The sequence below is a fragment of the Drosophila grimshawi genome, unplaced genomic scaffold, assembly GCF_018153295.1.
Source record: "Drosophila grimshawi isolate 15287-2541.00 unplaced genomic scaffold, ASM1815329v1 contig_187, whole genome shotgun sequence".
Classification (NCBI taxonomy): Eukaryota; Metazoa; Arthropoda; class Insecta; order Diptera; family Drosophilidae; genus Drosophila; species Drosophila grimshawi.
Window position 1 is genome coordinate 24432 of NW_025062959.1, and position 22729 is coordinate 47160.

The 22729-nt window shown below is 37.1% G+C and overlaps 1 protein-coding gene across 5 annotated transcripts in view; it reads right to left on the reverse strand.

Moving 5' to 3' along the window:
* LOC6557702 (heparan sulfate 2-O-sulfotransferase pipe) overlaps positions 1–22729 on the reverse strand; it is a 47679-nt gene that overhangs the window by 17757 nt on the left and 7193 nt on the right. For all 5 annotated transcript variants that reach the window (XM_032742824.2, XM_032742826.2, XM_032742825.2 and 2 more), the window contains exons 2-3: positions 7930–8096; positions 1364–1422 (exon numbers count right to left, since the gene is read on the reverse strand). In XM_032742824.2, coding sequence (XP_032598715.1) covers positions 1364–1422; positions 7930–8096 — 226 coding nt within the window. The remainder of the gene's footprint in view (positions 1–1363; positions 1423–7929; positions 8097–22729) is intronic.

Below are 22729 nucleotides of genomic sequence, written 5' to 3' on the forward strand. Positions count from 1 at the left end.
AGAATTCTCCATTGAAATCCTTGTGGAAACAGGGCAATGCTGGCATTTTGTAACGATCACCAAAGGTGCACACACAAGGCGCCAACTACCAACTACTCGATTAGATATTGCGCGAAATTTATATTGATTGGCCAGGGCTTCAAAGATCAAGAAAGGCCATCTGCTTTGTATATGAATTGGGTGTGCTGCGATTGAGTAACTCCGTTTCGAGTAAATTGCGTAAATAGTCGGTATCTATGAGTATCGTTTCGAATAGTTGTTTGGGATCATGACGCGCCTGGAATTTGTTGTGTTGGCCAACAGCTTGAGCAGCTCCATCAGCTTCTCGCTGCCCGCCTTTGGCACTCTATTAAAGAATAGTTTATCCACTTGTGCTAGCTGCCTGTTGTTCAGCTGGTCACGCGTTGCAGCTGCCGCATTGCAAAAGTGGATGCGTCTGTTCACGTCCACAATCTCAAGCACAGACACAGCCACAGGTCTCACCGGCACCAGGACAGGTGGGTAGCACAAGTAAGTAGTACACTTAGATAGATAGCAGGCTTTTAGTGGATTTTGGCTGAAGCAACATGCGCAATTGGGCAGTGTGGCAATATTCAGATGACAACCATTTAACTTAGACGTCTCTCTGGCCTGGCCACAGGTTATTTTCTGTATAAATTCAGCGACGCCAACGCTAAATTATAATCCTCCCCATGGACTTACCTTTTTCACGTTTAATGTTTAATAATTATAAATCGAATTTCTATCGCTTCTATGTCGCAACTGCCGCATCTGGCTACTAACTAAATTACTTCAAGTCACAAAAACAAAAACACTGCGCTTACAAAATTCCAAGTCTGAGTCAAAGTATAGTTTTGTGTTAGTGTAGAGAGAACCCCATAGAGAGCAACCGAGAGACGTAGAGACAGTGAAAAATCTATAAACCAACTAATATTTCTATATATATGTATATATGTAATAAATTGTGTTAATGTTTGTGTTGTATGTGTATGTGTATGGCTGCAGTGTGTGATCGAGAGAGAGAGAGAGAGAGAGAGAGCGAGTGCGAGAGAGAGATTGCTATGACGATCAATGAGCGACTTTCGATGTGGAACTGAATGAACGCGCGCTTATTATGTAGACAGAGGGAGAGAGCGAGAGCAAGAGCGAGAGACAAACAGCAGGCAAGACACACTTGAAGTAAATATCAAACACCAAGGAGCTGAAGCTACCTTTCCATCGAGTCGTGGCTCGACTTTGATGCTTTGGATGGTTGCGAAGATTTTTATGGCCAACCAGAATGTATATGTAATAATGTTTTCGACGAATTATGACACATGGCAAATGCGGCTGATACATTCAAATAAATATAAGGTTAGCTTACCTGACCGGTGCTTTTCAGATATTGATATGTGCCATGCAGCGTATTAATGTCATCGGGCTCTGAAATTGCAATACACAATGTTATAGTAAATATGTATATATGGATATTAATAGACTTTGGAGAATTAAAGAATTACGGACAATTTTTACATTCAAGTTTTACATTGTGTTAGAGTAATATACTCTAAAATAATTTAAGAGACCACACGATCATTCCATAAATATCTATAATTACCATAAATATTTCTCAGGATATTCTTAACACAGATTTATATTCATGTGTCCAAAGTCAAGGTAGTACACACACTCAGATATAAAATGGCTCCAAGGGTAACAGACCTTATTGTTCAGGAAGTAACATTTATAAAAACCATGTTATTTATTGTTACAACATTTAGACAACAAATTCTCAAATTCCAGGGTGTTTTTTATATGAGTACATACATTAGCTTTTTGTTCCTATTATTGTTGACCATTTATATTTTAAGATTTCACATATATAAACTTTCAACTGAGCTTTGCGCCATTTAAGGCAGCTAACAGTTAAACTGTACCATGATAGCCGAGAAAGCAAATTTAATTTATTTACATTTTTTTTTTTAATATTTTATTTTATTTTATACAATTAAAAAATGTATAGTTGCAAAAAGAAAAAAACATTTATAATATTTATAAATTGTATTTCGTTTATTTAGAAATGATTTAAATTTAAGATTTTCTAAATTTTAGGGTGATTGGTTTTTTGTTTAGAGTACCTTATAAGAACTAAAAACTGCAACTATAATGACTGAATGTTAATTTAGTATTTGATTTTTAGCTCTTTTGTATGCTTATATGCGAAAGACCTAAATTTGCCTTTTTAAATACTTTCCAGCTTCGTCGGCGATCTGTGGGCAGAGCTGGCTGGTTCCTTTGACTGCAGTCAATACTTTTACTTTTCGCCAAGTGCTTATGCAATATTTTGACTGGGAAGTGTACTCAATTTGCAAGAGCTACTCGCAAGTCGGCAATAATGGTAAATAAATATGTGTGCAATGCATATGTATGCACGCTTATGATGATTCCTTTCACTTTCCCGAGACTTTGTTTTGTGTGCAGGATGAGCTTCCTATCTGGCGATCAATAACCAGTGAAACGCAAAACGCAATCATTAATTTTATTATCAGCGATTTGTAAAGTCTGCCAATCAAGTCCTTTCAGAAGTGTCGACGTATTCCGCTTAAATACTAAATACTGCGAGAGTAATAACAATTTTAATGACTTTGCATATGTCAGGCCGTCGCGTAGATATCATCTGCATCATCAGCTACAAGTTGCAATTTAAAAGCTTGCAATTGCACACTAAATGACTGCAATTCAGCATTTGGACAAGCGGAACACGTCTTGGATATTGTTCGATCCGAGTGAAGCCGCGCGGAATGGAGAGTGTGATGAGTGATGTGGGTTCAGGTGCAGTGTGGAGTGTGGATATGCTCGCTTTTGTGTTGCTGCTGATCATTTCATAATTTTCCCGCTTGAGCCTGATGAATAAGGAAGTCGTCGTAATTCGAGACCAAATCCAATGACTATAAACCAGATTCAGATTCGTTTTGGATATGCTCTGCTTTTGGCCATTGGTCAGTTTCACTGAAAAATCTGAATGAAAGTCGGCAAGTTGAACTGGTTTTATTTACTCACATCATTGCCGTATTCAAGTCACTGAACCAAAATGAAATACATATTTTTTCTTTGTTTTTTGGACTGTAAAAGCCGCAGACCTGAGAAGCTTTTTGCTTTAAGTTTTCAGGCACTTTTTGTGTGGTCTTGAAATTGGGTTACATGCATGTTTCTCTTGCAACTGCACTAGTTGCACTCTCTTTGTTACACCTCATTCTCAAGTCATTGACAGACTACGTTTATCTTCGGCAATTGGCCAATTCTGAATTCAACGAAGGTGAACCACATTTCAAAGAACAAAAAGTCTCGTAATGAGTTTACTTACTACCCACACAATCCGGGGTGCAGGGGCACCAAAATCTGAAGTTCACAAATACTTTCTTACAATGTGAGTGAAGAGCAATCAAAGTAAATTACAGTTTGAGTCTGGGTTTTCCTTTTTGTGCAATTTGCCATTTAACTTAAGGGTGCTTAACAATGTATTAATCTATATAAGACGTTCGATCAAAAAACGTAAAACTATACATAATAAATTATTTCGAAGTTTATTTGTTAGTCTTAGTCCAAGCTCTTAACCCGTTTTTTTTTTTTTTATCTATTTTCTGGAAGTTTCCCATATTGCACAGCAGCCTCACTATTGGGTCGAACTCTTGCAAAACGTTGCTGTTGCTTTTTGTGTTATGCTCCAGTTACAAGAGCCAAGCCCAAAGGCTAACTTCCTGAATAAGTGTCTATTTAGTGCTCCAATTGAAAAAGAAGTTTGTGTTAACCACAAAAAAACTGGTTAACATGCATTTACCAGAAATAAAATTGGCTTAAACTTTGCTGCTATCCATAGTTGAATAACCAAATACATGTAATGTAAGTTTATATATTTATATATATATATATATATATATATATATATATATGATCATAATGTATTAAGTATGTAAATGAGTAGAATTTATATAAAAAGATATGATAAAATAGCTTTGATTACCACACACTGATTTTTACCAGTTCTTCAGCAAAGCAAATAACACAGTATACTTAACAACTCAATTAAAAACTCAACTATTCGCCTTGATCAGTAATTAGCTCAAGTTGAGTTCAATGCTGCTAAAGTTGCCGCATCAAAAGAGAAACAAAACTGGCAACTTGAGGTGTCATCAACTTGACTTACGTGAGTACATTGAGCACTCGCAACTATTTGTTTTCAAAGTCACACTCGACTCTTCGTCTTGTGAGTCAATTATGTGAGATATTTATGAATGAATGGTTAGCTGAAGCTAAAAGGCTTCAACACTTTTCTTTTTTTATTTGTGAGCAAACGACGGAAAATCTCATCAGCGTCAAGACAAGGTTTTCTTTCATTTTTGGCCATTAACCATTAGCTATTAGCCATTTCGCATTGCTCGGGGCCTAACCAGCAATTTGTATCTGTCGTCTGGCCTTCTGCACGACTCGCAGCGCCGCGATTGACGCGTGCGCAGTGGCAGCAACAAAGCAGCCGTAACAATGGATTTCGCAGCAGCTGCACGATGGCAGCATATTGGAGCTCATCAGGAGTTGGAGTTGGAGTCGCAGTCGATGCCATCATCATCATGATCACTTGATCGTTGCATAGTGGTTCAGGTTTTATTATGAAGAGCACAAAACTAAGTTAAGTTGATAAGTAAAACTTGAACTTGGTTTCATTTAGAGGAAGTACAAAATTCCCCGTCGAAAAAGCATTTTAATTTGGCGTTCCATTATTTTCAATTAAAATTACAAATTCGTTTAGTTTTGCGTCAAATAGACCAAAAATTGGTTGCATAAATAAATCTATCTTTCATAATGAAATCATTCAATCTGATGATAAGAGCAACTTTGTGAAACCAAACATAAAAACGAGCTAGTTGAATAGACGGGGGTTTTTTTTTTTACATAATATGATGATGAAGGGAATTGTTTTTTTTTCCAGTCAGTTAGTATTTGGCATTTCATTCATAATATCAATTTACTGATCCTACACATTTAAATATTGCAACATCTGCCTTTCGACTGCTAAAATGTATAGTCTATTTACTTTATAAATTATGAAATTTCTAAGTAATATCTGCAATGTTTTATTATGTATTCTGCTGTCAACATAATCTAAGATTTCAATGTCAAATAAGACAAATGCAGCTCTCAAAGTTTAATATGATTTGCTAATTGGCTCAATATGAAGTTTAAAATATATATATTAATTTATGTCTACACAACAAGAAATAAATTATTTAGTTTTGCTTAGGATTTTTGATATTTTATTCATTTATTTTCAAGTATTGTATACTTTCAATAATATTAATATTAATGAGGAATTTTTTCTATATGTAAATATTAATAAATAAATATTTATTATTGGCTTAGTTTATACTCAGGAGGAGTTAGTAAAACTCAAAGAAATCATAATTTTCTGAAATATTATTTACATTCAGAAAGTAATAATTCGTTTCAGAGGACTTATTGTGATAAAATTCTTACTGTCACTGCTATTTACCCGTTCCGAATAAAATAATAAATTTAATAGCAATACAATACGAATAGTAATAAAAATGTATTTAACTTTATAAGCAGTGTGCAGTATTCAGTTGATTTTTGTTTCTGGCAATCAGCGCACTTAGGCGCGAAAAAGCCGTGTGGCTGTCTCCCCACAACCGACGTATATAACACCGTCCCCGTCCCCGTCCCCGTCTTCGGTTCAGGTTGTGGCATACTCGTATTTCGTCAGTGGCAGCTGCGGCAGGCAGATTAAACTAATTTGCAAATGGATTGCAGGCCTAGACGTACCAAAGCTTCCGGCATCGAAATTAGGGTTTTGCATGCGGAAAGTTTGATTTGATTTCGTATCGTATGAATGTATTCGCAGTTGCAACTCGGCTAATAATAGAGTTATTAGTTAGTTGGCTTAATCTAAGTTTGTGTTTGGTTCGCAGTCGATTAAGCAGCGTTCCGAGGAAAAGATTAGAATTGCTACATGGTGACTCAAGTGGGGCACGTGGCTCCGAGTCGCTGAGCCCTGCATAAATATGTATGCTTTTTATGTGTCAACTGCTTCTTAACCTTCAAGTGACATTTGAAGTTTGATATATATTTTACAGACTAAGTGCGGCTCGAAATTAAATGAGATGAGTCAACGGAAGCGAAGTATTCCACAGCTCGAATACATATATGTATTTATTATTGTTGAAACATTGTGTACAATTTTATTCTCTGCGGCTCAGCATATATCTAACATCATTATTGAGAGCTAACTAAAAGCACTGGCTACTGTAAGCACTGGCTACTGTAACTATTGGGGAAGGAATATCCGTGATGACTTTACCAAACTGTGACACGAACTTCGTATGTACCTAAGTGTAATTAAATAATTAGCAAGTCTACATTTTATATTATACCAAATTGTACTTAATAAGCCATTATGGATAAATGATATGCGATTAAATCAATTCATTTAGTATTTAACATATTTGAAGCTTAAATAATTTACATAGAATAGGAGAATATACAATTTCCGCTGTTTATAAATTCACTCTGTGTGCCGTTGACCTATGCATAATTTATAACTAAATTAATAAATAGATTTTAATATGCTGCATTATTTACACACATACATACATATATGTATGTATATTTGTTTGTATTTACTATAAAATACTTTTTTTTGGATGCTTAACGCATGTCAAAAGGTTAAATGGGGGGTACGACCCCTAAAATAGATCCGTTGGGAAAGGTGCTCGCTTTATCTAAATAATTAATAATATGAATAAATATGTCTAAATAATTAATAATATGAATAAATATATAAATGTGTGTACTCTCGTTCTCCATCTCGTATAGATATTATTTTAATACCCTGAACCAATTAAAAATGGGTAAAAAAGGTATAATGGCTTTGTGCAGAAGTCTGTAACAGGCAGAAGGAAGCATCTCCGATCCCATAAAGTATTCTTGATCAGGATAAACAGCCGAATCGACATGGCCATGTCCGCCTTTGTATGAACACGCGGATCTCAAAGGCTACAAGAGCTAGAGATTTGGAATATATGTTGTCGTATACCCGGCGCAGATCAAGTTTGCTTTGTTTTATCGATAACTGCCTCCGTTTCTCGTATACATTTCGATTTTCGATAACAATAAGTTTTGCAATGTTAAAGGAAGAATCTCCTAATTAATAAATAATATGCATATGCATTTTATTTATCAACCCGTTACCTTAACTTGCCTGTATGTATGTATGTATGTGTGTTTGTATGTTTGTATGTGTATGCCTTCGTTTGTCGGCAGCCAGTTAGGATCGGTTCGGGCTTGTGAATAAAAAGATGCGCTGCATGCACTTGCAGACCTGCTCATTTTTAAAGGGAAATTTACCATTAAATGTAGAATATATTTAACAGCTGACTTAGGGTATTTTGTAGTCGAGCTCACTGGACATTTTGGGAATTCATACATATTATATTATATTGCACCCATATGCAAATATATATTTATAATGTTATATAGATGTGCGTGTGTCGAGATAATTTATGCATGCATAAAGCATTGCGCTCTAATTTGGCTTAAAACGTTCAGAATATTTATGGTTTCCAGCGACAACATTGCACAAACAAAAACCATTTGTAGTTGTGTTTATAGGCTGGGTCAATGTGGTCATTAAAAATCAATTGAGCATAGCCGCAGACATTTTTGTATGGGTGTTTTTGGCTTCCTGTGCATAGACGCTTATCTGACAGCTGCATTTGTATCTGTATCTACGCATGCAGCATGTACAATCGAGCGAAAACTTTGACATAGTTCTGGACCGTGGCCTTGTCTCAGACAAGTCCGGCAGTAAGATGCGTTTAGTGTTTGTTTTGTGTTATGTTGTGTTGTGTTTATATTTAGATTTGTATCTTGGCTACTTACTGCCCGCATCATGTCCGCTTATGTGATTGCCAGTTAGTCCCAGGGCCGAGAACTCGGATGGTTGCAGCTTCACCTCCATTTCCTTCAGGCGACTGTTCAATTTGCTTGTGTGCATGAACAGAAAAAAGGTGCACGATATGGCCAGAAGTGCGATCAGCTCGACGGAACTGCGAAATAAACAAAAGTAAAAAATGTAAAAAAGTGAAACATTGTTAGTCAAAGGTCGCCCCCTTTTCAGTTGAAGCATTCTATTTGTGTACCCGTTAAGCTTTTGTAATTTACGCCAAATTGGTTTTTAGCAGCTATTATTTCATTTACACTTCGAATGGCCGTCACAAACAGACTTAGAAACTAACCCCACACCCATCCCCCACTCTACCTTGCACACCCTATTTAACACCCCCTCCGCCAGCACTGTTTGCCACAGCTCTTGCACCCGTTGGTTGCCCTTTTGCTGCCCCAGCGCAGACTACAAAGTGTGCGCTGTGACAACATTTAATTAAGTTCTGAAAAGCCAAAACAAAACAGCAGAGAAAATGAAGCAAGGCGACCAGCAAACGAAATGCAGCAAAGAAAGCAACTATAAAAATTATACAAGAAATTAACAAACAATATGGAAGAGGAGGCTTACAGACTGCACAATGGGGTTCTTAAGTTGACTTGTGTTACCTACAGCTGTTCGCAATTTGAAGAACTTAAATTATTTAATTTATACATTTAAAGGATTATTATTTGTGAACATCACATGATGACAAGTAATTTATTTAAGACTTTAATTTGCATTAAGTAATAATTTTGATTGATCTCGATTTTCATCTATTTTGATTAGAATGCAGATTAGCATTCTACTAAATTCAAAGTCCATTAATTTAAATCAATTTAGATTTAAATTGCTTTTAGTTTAGTTTAAGAGATTAAAATGGCGAAAATATTTTCATGATTGTTTTGAGCACTACAGCAAAGTTATGCAGTAACAATTCAGTTGGAAGGTTGGTTCCACTCCGTAAGGGCTAAGCCGGTCACAGCGGACCGGAAACAAGCCCCTTTTGGTCCCACGCCCATTTTCGTCTGGTCACTTTTTGCTACAATTTCGCTAGTTATTTTGTTTTATAGTTTATATTTTCCATTTGGTTCGTTGATAACAAAACAAAGCTAACAAAGCAGCAGAAATAAACCAAGTCGAAATTGCAATGTGAACTGTTTTCTTTGGGCAACTTTTTTAATGCAGCTGTCGTGGATTCACAAAGGAAACAAAAAAATATAAAATGCAACAAATTTTATACTGCTTTTGTTGGCATACATCTGCTGGCAGATAGGAGAAACAGCAGCCGCAGCAGCAGCCGCAGCAGCAGCAGCAACAGCAGCAGCAACAGCAGCAACAGCATAGAAAAAAGAAACAACAAAAGGAGACACAACTACTATCAAAATTATAATGACAATAAATGCGGCCATAGGAAAAAAATTCTAGGCAGACTTTTGCGAAGTTGTACGACTTGTTGCAGTTGCCCGGCCAGTTGCCGGCTTGGTTTTGATCAGGTGCAAAAAGTAATTTATTTCAAATGACTGCTCTGCCTTCACAGAGCGGTTGCAAGTAGAGTCGCCGCCTGGGACAGTGACCAAGTGTAGCTGAATTCACTGGACCAGCTATATTCCTGGGCCAAATCACAGACCTGGAGCGAAAAGCGAACTTTCATTTGGCATGCGAAGCCGAGCTAACTGGAAGTGACGCAGACTGGCAGACACATATATAGGTAGGCAGGTATGCAGGTAGGCAACTGAAATGTATCTGACGGATACATCGTCACTGGTTTGACCATAAGGCGCTCTAACTTCTGGCCACCTGCTGTGCACATTCCACTGAAGTTCGCAGCTCCACTGGTCTTGGGTTTTTATTTCATTAGCAGTACTGTGGCACAGTTGATACCGAAAGTTTCTTACTTATGTATATGTATATATATATATATATATATTTATGTACGGATGTGTATGGATACAGAGTGAATGTTTTGTTTGACGACTATTCTGGCCACCACACAACCATTCATTGGCAACACAACACACAACACTCACCACTCATCTTTCTGCAGCAACTTATTGTTAAAGTTGACACTAAAGAATGCCGCAAATCCCACTTAAGAGCTCCCTCGGATCTCGACCACTCCCATCCCCCCTTCCCCATTCCCCTTCAGCAACTTTGACTTTGTCTTGTTGTTGTTTATTATTGACATTTTGTTTTTTTTGTATACTCCCTTCACGACTCTAATTCCCATTGGGTCGCATGGCGTGTAAATGCCGAAAGTTATGTGATTATTAAAATAATTTTACGTGACTGCGTCGATTTCTTTTTCGGACATTTGCTAGAACACATTGTGCGCTGTCGCTGAATGCGGATTCTGTTTGGATCCCAGTTTCAGTTTGAGTTTTTGTTTGAGTTTGAGTTTCAGTTTGACTTGCTGACTTCCAGTTGGCGACTGTCGACTGTGGACTGTGAACTGTGGACTGTCGACTGGTGGCTGGCTGGTGACTGGTGACTGCAGCTCGTTTGCTGCCACGTAGCACATGTGCCTGCCATTAGGGACCTACACTTGATTCGTTAGCGTTTTTTGTGTGTGTTCCACTGCGCAATGAGTTCGAGTTCGAGTTAGAGCTCTATTTCTATGCATCTGTATGTGTTTGGGATCGTGGGAGCAGCACATGATGATACCGCATATTGGGGAAAGTATGGATTACTGGGAGTAGCAATCCAAAAACGAACTGATCATTCTCTTTAATATGCTACTGCAATGATAGACCAAAGGGAAGGAGAAGAAGATGCAACTGCTTTTTCAGACGCTATTTTAGACGAAAACAGCATTCATTATCAGACTTTTCCAATCTAAATTACATTACAACATTTAAACAGACAGTCAGACCCGCGGAGCTCCGATAAAATGAGGAAATTTTGAAGACTTTGAAGACTTTTATTTTCTAAACAACGATGGATCTCGGTCAACAAGGGAATAGCTGTAACTGTTATTTTTGTTGCAACATTTTTAAACAGAGGTAGATGGAGTAGATCCGCCGAATGATCATTCATTTTTTTAATTGCATTGATTAACAACTTATTATTCAGCACATTTATTAAAAAATTACTGCATTTGCTATACTATTATGCTATTATACTATTCTCTCAGAAAACAATCATATCGCTCGTTGCAGCAGCACAATATTTTATATGTTGATATATTTATAAGGAGCGCCTTTCACTTCCACAGTTGCCTAAGCAATCATAGACTTCATGTACAAATATAAACAATAGATGCTGCATGCAAATTGCTCGCAATTTCCGTTCAATGTACGCAAGCTCCACTGCATCCATCATAAGTAACTTCATTAAATGATGGCAAATTTTCCCACTAATCAAACTGTAACGGCAAGTGTAAATAGCGAACAGCCATAAGCAAATTGAGCATAAGAAATGAGCAATTCGCGAATGGGTTGCTTGACTGATATTTTCGACATGGGGAACAGCTGGAGTTGCACATGCAACTAGACGACGACTTCGAGAGCAGACCAGACCAGACCAGAGCGAGCGCAGTTTGGACATATATTCAAGCCATTCTGTGATTGAGTATTTGAGTGTCTGATCATTTGCGCAATCTTTGTAACCTCAAACGGAGATGCCGCACGCCGCGTGTAGCAAACAATTTAGCTACAGCAAAAGCAAAACTAAAACCAAAAGCAATAGCAACAGCAACGGCTCGAAGCAATCCGTTAATACTTCAAGTCATTAGACGTGTTTTGAAAGGTGTTTGAACCCGCCGAAGTTGGTTCGAAGATCGGTTAGTTAAATTAATTGGCCCGCGGGCTGGTGTTCTGAAGTGGCTTAGCAGGTTCAAAGAACTCAAAGAATTATGAATACTGAATATTTGTTCACATATGCCGAAGCATTCATGGCCCTGACTTTGACCAAAGATTCTACATGGTCATTAACATTAAGAGAGACCAACAACCGCAATAGAATCGAAATCGGCTTTTTATACATAACTAGTTTCGCCCCAGGTCAGAGGATGATTTGGTTAATTTGAAATGCCAAAAAAGAATGCTTAAATTTGCATTTGCTTTACCAAAGTTCAATAAACTTATGTTTATTTTTGGCCATTGGCAATTGTTAATCGCATGCGTGGAAACCTTTCGCTTGACTTCATATAATTATGGCTACAACTTTAGGCAACGACCATTTGCTATTGGCAACTGAGGTCAGTTTTTGAGGCCCTCGAAGATTGTTTTCTGCAAACTTAAGAGCTTTGTGAAAGGTGTTGCTAGTAAGTAAATAAGATAAATTTAAATTACGAGGCACACAAAATTTGAATAGAATAGGTTTTGTAAGGTCAGTTGGAGAGAGATCTTTAAATGCTTTGAGAAACGCACAGAACCAAATGATTATATAACCTTGGGAGAAATACAGGGAGAAAAAGAGTTGCAAAAATAAAGATGATATAATCTAGTAATAAGCATTGGTAATGGTCACATAGCAAAACCTATTAAAATTCAATTTCTCTGATAGATTTGAGGCCTTAAGTCGCAAAGACGAATTGATTAAGATTTATCAGCTGAGAACTTTGTACAACCAATTAAAGAAGGTCGTACAGTTAACAAATAGATGTGTATTATGATTTTACTACAAATACAAATAGATTTTATATGACTTTATTTTCTTTCTTACCAATTTATTAATTAATTCAGACATTGTTGTTTTAAGATTTACTCATAAATCGTTCGTTAGAAACTATATTTTGCAAAATCCACTCTCTGTGTAAGATATAGAAATAATACATGTATAAAACCAATGTACAGAAACGTGCTGTTTAAGAAGGGGAATCTGCATCAGCATCTGCATTTATATACATGTATATGTGTATGTGGATGAATATGTACAAGCTTAGATAGATGAAATAGCCACTTTAAGTTTCATTTTGAATACTTAAAATTACGAGAATTCCATGGAAGGGTGTTGGGAAAACATCTGTCGGTCAAGAGTCATTTAACGAGTTAAATGTCCAAACGCTGTCCACCTGAGAAGTATCTCGAGCCCTACAAATTCACGTACAGAGGTCATACCTAAAACAATGGACCACTTTTGCTATTTTTGGCAGCAATTTTTCCTCAGTTTGTTGATTTTTACTGTTATTTCTTTACGCTCACATTTATGACAATTACTTTGTTGTGGAAATTATTTTTTTTCGCTGATTTTCTTGTGAATTAAATTTTTTGTTGATGTGTTTTTAAATGCCGTCCGTGTTGCGGTATTAAAATAAAGAGAAAAAATATGTAGTTAAAATTTGGTATACGATTACTAAATTTAAATTAAAATAAGCACAATTGCACAGTTTCGCAGCTTTTAGTTTTCGGTTTCAATTTCAGTTTCAACTTCAGTTTCAGTTTACAGTCTCTGAACCAAATCTTTTTCCTCTCAGGCGTTGCTTACTGGAGGGTGCTTATTGCTGTTGTTGTTATTTTTGCCGACTTCAATTAAATCATATGCCAAGCTCTGTCTTCATGCGGCATAAAATTGTTGAGTTTGTCATTGTTGTTGTTTGTGTGTAGCTACTTATACAATAACTAACTAACTGGCGGCCTAGTGCAAAACACAAAACAAAACAAAACCAAACAAAAAGTAATCAAAACAAACCTAAAAACAATTGCGTAAAAAATTCACATGCTTTGAATCGCAGCTCTCAGAGATTATACAACTTTCTAATCAAAATAAGCATTACATTATTATTGCTATTATTATTACTCTCTATTTATTTATAGCCGCTTGCCATTCATTTTGGTCTATTGGCTTTCGAAGCGTCACGCAGATTCAAAAAAAGTCAAAAGCAATGCAATTATTCAATTGGTCCAATCAGACCAAGAAAGTAACGAACACATTTTGTTTTTTTTTTTTTGTATATTTCGATACTTCAGCTCTCTTTAGTATACATACTTCCTCCTCGAATCTTTGACACGTTTTATTTTTACCGATTTCTTACGTATTTTTTGGTCCGAGTCAGTTTACTTTTGGTTGCCAGTAGAGAGGCACGTAAATTGTTTTAATTACAATTGTACAGAGATTCTTCTTTACAGCCTGTTGCCAACTTTGAGTTCTCAGCGAGATAATAGTTTAATTGGAAGTCGTGGCAAAGAAACTTGCCCAAGTAGCAATTGGGAACTGCTTCATGTGCGAGTCTAACGGTGACTGCGTCTACATGATTTATTACATTTATTAATGTATTTGGTTAATAAGAAAGTAGTAAACACAAAACTATTATTTTAATTGTGGGTCACAAAATCATAAAATCAAATCAGGTTTTAAATCTCTCGTATTACTTTGACATTGTTTGACATTTTTGCGATTTGAAAACTAGCCAAATACTTCTGGGATATCGTTTAATAGTTGGCGATATATTATAATTGATAGCATACCCAGTATCCACCCATAAATCAGTACCCAGTACTTAGTACCCAGTTGAGAACTCTCGTCCTTTTTCAATACTTATGTTAATGCAATTTAATTATTCATATGCATGCATATTTTACTTCTGAATTGAATTAACTCGTTAATTAGTTTGGTTTCATTAAAATCCCAATTAAAGGTATTTAGCGATTTTTTTTTATTACCTATTGATTTAATTTACCTTTTCGACCACTCTGCTATCGCAAATGATACTAATAATAACACTGATAATAATTAATATAAAAACCCAATTTACCCAATTTAAAGTATAAAATATAAATTTCCCAAAATGTTAATGACTTTGGCGTTGAATCGTTGAAAGCCACTCAAAAATATAATGGGTAATCATTTTACGAATACGATTATTAAACACAAGCCATCATCTTTGGACATGGCACTGCCCCCGACACAGCATCAACAGTAACCACATTTACAGCTGCTCTTGGCGGCTGTGCCACAACAGTTACAATGGATAATAATATTGTACATCGGCCTGGCGCTGTTAACCAAAGTAGCGTTAAACACGCACTTGGTCCAAGTTGAACGTGCCAGCTATTCAGTCAAGCATACAGTTGTCCCGCTCCTTTTCTCCCGCTCCCGCTCCCGCTCCTGCTTTCTCTCTCTCTCTGTCTGTTTGACTCGTCGATGGCATGACAGTTGCATATCCATCAGTAGATGCTGGGGAAATATTTCACGTATCTAATAGAACGTGATCTCATAAAAACGGCACTGGACCGTCTACCGTAATGTGTTGGCTACATGCTCTTACTGATTTCTGATTCAGACTTTGAGAAAGTCTTTGATACAAAAAAATCGATCATTCGCTGCGGTTTCTTCCACGCTGCAACTTTCAATTGCAAATTGCCTCGGGCCTTTAGCTCCCCGCTCACAGCTCTCAGCTCGCAGCTCGCAGTTCGCAGCTTTCAGTTTGCAGAAAGCGTGCGTTGCAAAATGCAACTGCCCCTTGAAGCCCCTGTTAAGATTAGCGACAATTGTTTTTTCCAGCTGCTTTCCTTTCATGAATCTAAGCTGCTGTTACAGCAACACTATTTCCACTTCTCTGTTCACTGTGAACAGTCACAGTCACAGTCATGGTCATGGTCAATGGATAAAAGTGTCAATTTGCAGGGCAAAATCGTCATTAGCTGTCGCAGTTGAAGTAACTTTATCAACAACATCATAAAAATCATTAGCATAAGCAAAAATGACAATTGACTCGTTTGTTTTACGCTTATTTGACTGAATGAAAGTAACTCAAAACAATGTTACTTCAATACTACGGTTAGTTATATAAATAATTGTGTGTTGTGTGTATATATAACACTCTTATGTACATATTTGCAAAGGGTCTTAAGTAGAATAATAATAATAATAATAAAAATCATTTTAAATCATTTGTGATCTGCGATCAGTTGGCGATCGATTTTGCATTATCGTTTATCGAAACCGTTATCTTTTTTCTTAATAAAAAAATAATGTGTAGGATCGTCGGTCAATACGACTCAATCCATTCTAACATTTGTGACCACATCTCTACAAATATTAAACGCAATATGCAATCAATATGGGTCTCGAATAGACTATAAGTATGGAATCAATGCTGTTGAATTTTCGGAACCATTTTGCGTCATTTCTGTTAATTGTTTCTTGAACACTTGATCTGGAGTCAGCGAATTCCTATTTAAAATGTATTATTGTAACAAAACTGAATTCTGAATTCTACAAATTTGTTTCTTATTATATGTATTATACTTGAATTAAATACATTTAATTCACAAACTCAATTGATTATTAGTCAAACAAGAAATCCAAATCCAAGCAAATTCTATTTACAATTTAGTATTTAGTATAAGGTTTTTGTTAATGGAGAATAATCATTCTGCAATTCTTTCTTTATTGCAAGGACTTTTGGCTATCACAATTAGAAAATCGTAGAATATAAGCGAATATTAAAATTTGTGTTTGCTGATAATGTCAAATTAGCATATGCATATGCAAAATGCTACAAGTAATCGTACCTCTATAACCTCCAGCTCATAACTAAGTCGTAACTTATGTAATTGGTACTTGTTACCTGGTCACATGACGGGGCGTGTTGAGATGTGTGATGTGATGTGATGTGCGGTGACGCATGTGGCAAATTTAGGTGCTTCATTTAAATGTGGCCTAACCCATTTTCTTTATTTTATACCTATGTGAAAACGTGGAGTGCCGAGCTTCATTTGGCTTGGATTAGCGCTGCCTGTAATTAAGTTGTAAAATCTAGTGGGTACGTGCGGGGCTTTCAAGTGTGCCTCATAAAGTCCTAAGTACACAACAAGCCAACAACAAGCGGGTAGTGCTTAGATGGAGGGGGAACGAGGCAAGGGGAATTGCAACCCAAAAAAAACTTGTGTCAAAATGTGTAGCTGCAAATTCATTAAGCGCAGCTCCCGTACCACCTACAAAATTCAACTCGTTGTTTTTGTTGCCAAGTTATTTTAATTCGGCTGTGCACGCGGCGTGCAAACGTTTCGAGTACCCCTCGTGCTGCAGTGCTAACGGTTTGTCAGCGATTAACACACTCTAATTGTCATTTGTTTTGGCTTCTCGCGACAATTATGACGGGCCAGAATTTGATTCGGCCTCCGCGTCGCTCTTAATAGTCTCACTTAACAATTGTCATAACGTTGCCATAAATCAGCTCATTTTACTCATTTTTGTTTTGTGTCTTTGATGTGCCAGGTAAGCACTAAGTGGAGTGCTACATGCAACATTTCAAATCAGATTTGTGCTAAATTCTGACTGATATTTATAACAATTAGCTGCTCCAAAAGTTATCTACATTAAGAGATCGACACGGTAATAAATTACGTACTCTCTGCAAATATGGGTTCAGCGGGTATATAAATAAATTTGATTAATTTATTTTGACATAATTAGCTTCGCTTTATAAGAAAAACTATAAGTTTCGTTCTGACAATGATATTAATTTAATATTCGTATTATCAAGATAGATGCACAAAATCAAACTAGGCTTGAATAAAAATATAATATTAAAGACAAATTTTTGATTAACATAACTTTTTTTTAAATATAGAGGATCGTTTAACATAACTAAACACAAAATGCTTAGCGACTTATAGTTTCCATTATACGAAAGCATTTTTTTGCATATTTGTTAATTCATTTCGAAATCCGACTAGTCGATTGTAGATAAAAACATAACAATAGAATTGGTAAGATTGACATAAAAAACAAAGTAATTCTAATTCTTAAGAGTCTGTACACAAGTTTCTTATATTTTTTTAAATATACTTTTAAACAACACAAAAATGGAAAATCTTTTAATATAATCTCAATCCAATTGGCTTTAGTTGTTTTTAAATGGAATATCAGCGGTAGCTAGATATTAAAAAAAATTTAATTGTAATAAGCCAAAACGGCCTAAATGAAAACGTTTGAAGACAAGTTGGGAAACGAATTCCACTGGAAATACTGTTTTAAACTGAAATGTGTACTTGAAGTCATTTCGAAATTGTTTGAAGTTTAATTTAATAACTCAACGCATTTTAATGTAACACCGACTTAATTTTATTAAAATTGTAACTATTATATATATAAATTAAATCGTTTGAAGACAAGTTGGGAAACTAATTCCATCGGAAACGCTATTTTTAGCTAAAGTGTGTACTTGAAGTCATTTCGAAATTGGTTGAAATGTAATTTAATTTTAATTGAATAATACAAAATCGTTTTAATGTAACACTGACCTCAAGCAGTGAATTACGTATTATCAAAATGTAGAGTTATGTACATACATAATACTATAACTCATTCGAGTGGCAGCTCGCACACCATAACACAAGGATAGAGTTCAAGGGTCTGTGCGACCCGCAAGCAATGCTGCTGCTCTCTGAGAAGGACCCAATAGATCTGATGTTCCATGCAGTCATATTTTCGTCGATTTTATGTCTCTATTTATTCTGGGCTTAGTGGCTTAACACATTAGTTTTTCTGTGTAAATGCCTTGCTTAGTTGCATTTGTTGGAAAGTGCAACTGCCACAACAAGTGCCCATACTGGGCACAACTGTCTTATCGGACTGGCACGCCTACTGGTCGGTAACATTTTGCTAACTAGGCTGCTGTATTTGTCAGCTCTTGGACCTAAGTTGAATTCGGTGTGCGGATTGTGGACTGCGGATGCGGATGCGGATGTGTCGCGTGGTCGCCTGGCAAAGAATTGCCAATTGCAGTTTACTCAAAAGTTTTACGCTTTTTCCCGCCTCAACTGAGAAAAACGTTCAACGCAAAAAGCGCTTGTCCCCTATCTGTGTTTGGGTGCGGTTTACGCCCACTTTTTGGCAAGGCAGGCATGGCACGTGCTGCTTGCAGCGAATGTTAATAACATTTCGTGTCAACAACAGCAGCAACCAAAATCAACAACAACAAAAACAATAGTAAAACGGAATTTACGCACCCGACAACAGCTCGACGCCGTTTGTTGTCGTTGTTGTTGTTGCTGTTGTTGTCGCTTCCTTTAACGAGCTCATCCTTGTTGCAACTAGCGTACGTGCAACGCCCCCGCACATATCCAGAGAGATCCAGTCAACTTCTGCTTACTTTTACTACTTGTAGCTGTCATTTGCGGCATTGCAATTAATTTTTGCTAGCTGTGTGTGTGTGTGTGTGTGTGTGTGTATGTGTGTGTGTGTATGTGTGTGGAGCATCAGGTGCACACTGAAACACTAATTTGTGATCCCTGCTGCAGCAGCAAAGGCAGAAACAGCAACATTGAGCAACTTGTCAAACGCTTCTCATTTAACGCCTGTATGACCCGGCTATCAATGCCATTCTCAGAGAGAGAGAGAGAGAGAGAGAGATGGACAGAGAGAGAGAGAGAGAGAGGAAGGAACAGTGGCAGGGAATCGCCTTTGAAGGCTGGCTGCGGTTGAAGTTTGGCATTGAGGATGAGGACAGCTTTAACCTGGATGTCTGTTGTGGCCCTGATAAGCGTGTGCATGTTGTTATGTGTTGTTATTATCAATTTGGTTCAGGTGCGCACCAAAAATGTCGCTTGAGGCGAACTTGAGTTCGAAATGGGTTTGCGAAAGCGGAATAATATTCATGGTGTAAGACCAACTTATGATGGCTTGCTCTCCTCTATTATAATACTTCCACTCACACCAATGAGTTCATTAAAGTAATCTGCAAATGCGGCAAGTTGCTTAAATAGGTTAAAATAGGTAGTCTGACATCTGAAGACCCCACTTACTAATACGAACCATATTCGTCTATGTTTTCATTAGTATTTTAGGAATCGGAGGAGTACACGAATAATTTGACGAAAAAAGCTACATTTATGTAAATATTTTATTTTTATTTAATTTAATTTTTAATTGATAGTTTTATTTATTAGTTATTATTTGAAGGGTTAAATTAAATTAAAATTAATCTCAATTGTAAATATAATTTTTATTTTAAAGGAGCTTCAAGTGCTTATAAGTTAACGCATAATTATTGGCCAGTGTGTGTATTTGTGAACTTATTAACATTATTTTCTGCCCAGTTTTTATTCATACGTAGCGCTTCAAGAGTAGCCCTCAGATTGGACGTGAATGGCTTCATCAGTTTCTGCTTCGATTTGCTCGAATGGCATAATCAAACCTTAGTATGTTTGCTGGCCGCCCACTTGCCACGCCCGCTTCGATCAGAGCTAAAATCAATAGTCCCTAACAATTAGCATAAATGCATGCAAAAGACGGAAAAAGAAAAGCTGCGAAGGAAATTGCTTAATTAATTTCCATGCTATTTGCGGAAAATTGAAAGCATGCATGTTGGGAGCTCTGCAAATAAAACTTAATATTAATGCAGCTTAGACTCGTTAGGAAAGAAAGAGAGAGAGAGATAGAGAAATAGAGAGGGAGAGAGAGAGAAAGAAAAGGGAGCAGGGGAGGGGGAGAATGCTTAACTTCCTCAGGATGCATTCTGTTTGATATTTTTATGTGCAACTTATGCAGTTGTTTTTTTTTTTTCGTATACGGCAATCGGCGGCAAAACGGGTTGCAAACCTTGCAGACGATGACGATGGCGACCTAGTTTGGCGTCCCAGCCTGGTAAGTTGCAGTTGGAGCAGCAGCTGCTGTTGCAGCGTTAGAGGTGGCGCCACTTTCTTTGGCGACCAGTTGACTGGTTGACACCAATTTGAATGGCAAGTTGCAGTTCAAGCTTTTTATGATATTAAGCTCAGACTTAAACACAAATACTGCGACGTTCTGTCATATGAAAGTCAAGGCGTAATACTAGAAACCCCATCAGCCAACAATAGCCGGCAAGAAGCCAGCATGTTGCACGTAGCGAAAATTACGAGTCTTTGAGAGCGACTCGAGCTGCTGGGGGCTCTAATGTTTTAAATTGCCGGGCAGCAATGGGATTTTTGTGGAGCGCTCAGGAAGTGGTAAGACGAACGCATTTTCCGAGATGCAATCAAGAAAATTATCAATTTATTGCGAGATCTCTCCAAGCGCTCCAAATTTTAACGAGCGATTGTGGAGTAGGTAAAACGAAAACATGCTGTGCGATTATTTCAGTTCATTATTCGATCTAACAGATAGCTAATAAATAAGAAAGTGCTGAGCTTAATAAATGCTTAGATATCTGCAGACCGGAGGAGAATTGTTTTTCTGTTTTCGGTTGTTTCTTAAGCTTTAGAGCAGCAAAAACATTTTCGTACTACAATCAATCAGAGCAATGTTTGTTGTTGCACGTACAACTTCCTACAAACTGAAAACATTTGCACTTGAAGCCAACTCGTAATGCTGCCTCTGCGCAATTGTCAGCTAAAAAAAGGCAACAGTATACGGCTTCCAGCGTGCTCTCTGAAAAGAATCCGAAAACTGCAATAAAGCTGTTCAAGTTTTGCCATTTGGTTGTTGTTGTTGTTGTTGGCAAATATTGGCCAAGAGCGAACCAAATGCACTTTCAAAATACAAAAACAAAACAGAAGCAAGTAGCCGCCTCTGAGCCAAGCGTTGCCAATGCCGTCAACACTAAAGGCAAAAGACACCGCCTAAGCCTCCCCAACTCGATGAAACCCCGGGCGACCCCTCCGAAAGAGACCAAGACAAGTCTTGGAGCAACAAATTGAAATTGTAACAAAATGCTCACGACAAATATGCGGTTGGCTGTGTATGGTTGCAACTTTTTGTTATTTTTTCTTTGTTTCTTGCAGCAGGCTCTCGTGCTGCCCCATGACGTAATGACTACGTTCAAGACATGTGCCCCGCCAGTTGTTTGTTGGCTTTCGGTTGCGGCTAACCACAGAGGGTGGGGTAAGGCAAACATAGCTCCGTCTAGGCCAGGTCCAGACCCGTTTGGACTCGATTGTTTCTTTTTTTGAACGCTTACTATAATTAAATTGAAAACAGCATTTCTGTCTCTGCCACGCTTTTAATTGTCTGAGGATTGGCTCGAGCAACAAAAGACCCGTTCAAATATGACAATGTTGTTAACTTTTAAACGCAAGAAGTGCAAGCGAATGTTGTTGAGGCGGAATTATTTGTAGCCCATTTAAAAATAAGTGAATCTAATAAAAAAATATGATAATGATTAAAAATCCCAACTTTGTATGCGAAATGATTTGTTGGTTTCAATTTAGTAAAAAAATGTCCTATTATGTCGAAAAGAGTTACTGTTGGCAAATCTGTAAAATTATTTATTTCATTTTTTTTTTCTTTCAGGTTTTGTTTTAACTACGGTTTTTTAATCCTATTATCTTAACGTCTTAATCAGAATGTCTTGAGACTTTTTCAGTTATTTTAGCTGTGAAGCCTTGTCTTCTGCAAGTCAAATTTACTTTTAGATTTTAATAAAAAGTATTCATTTTTAACTCTTTTTTAATTTATGGAGGGATTAGCTTCCTGACACACTTATAAGGCCGAAACTCGTTTCTTATTTTACTATTCAGGAAGTTGACCAATTGTAAGCTACTACTGCAAACTTGGAAATGGAAGCCACATTCATTTGATTGGCATGTAACTAGTTTTGAAGACATGAAAATTAGGCAGCATGCCAGAAAAAAGCGATGCAAAACACTCAGCTCAGTTTGCAATGTTTTTATTATTGATTTCTGTTAAATTTAGTGAAAGGTGCGCGCTGTTTGCGATTGGTTACAGCTTTTGTGGGGGTCACAAGATATACAAGAGGCTGGGCTGGGGCACCTGCCACAGCCAGATTGCCTCAGATTGGTGGCACCCCAGCTGCGGGCGGTCATCGTCAGCATTGCTTAGCCGAAAATCAATCGTAAAATACTTGGGTAGTACGCACATAAGTGATGCCCCTAA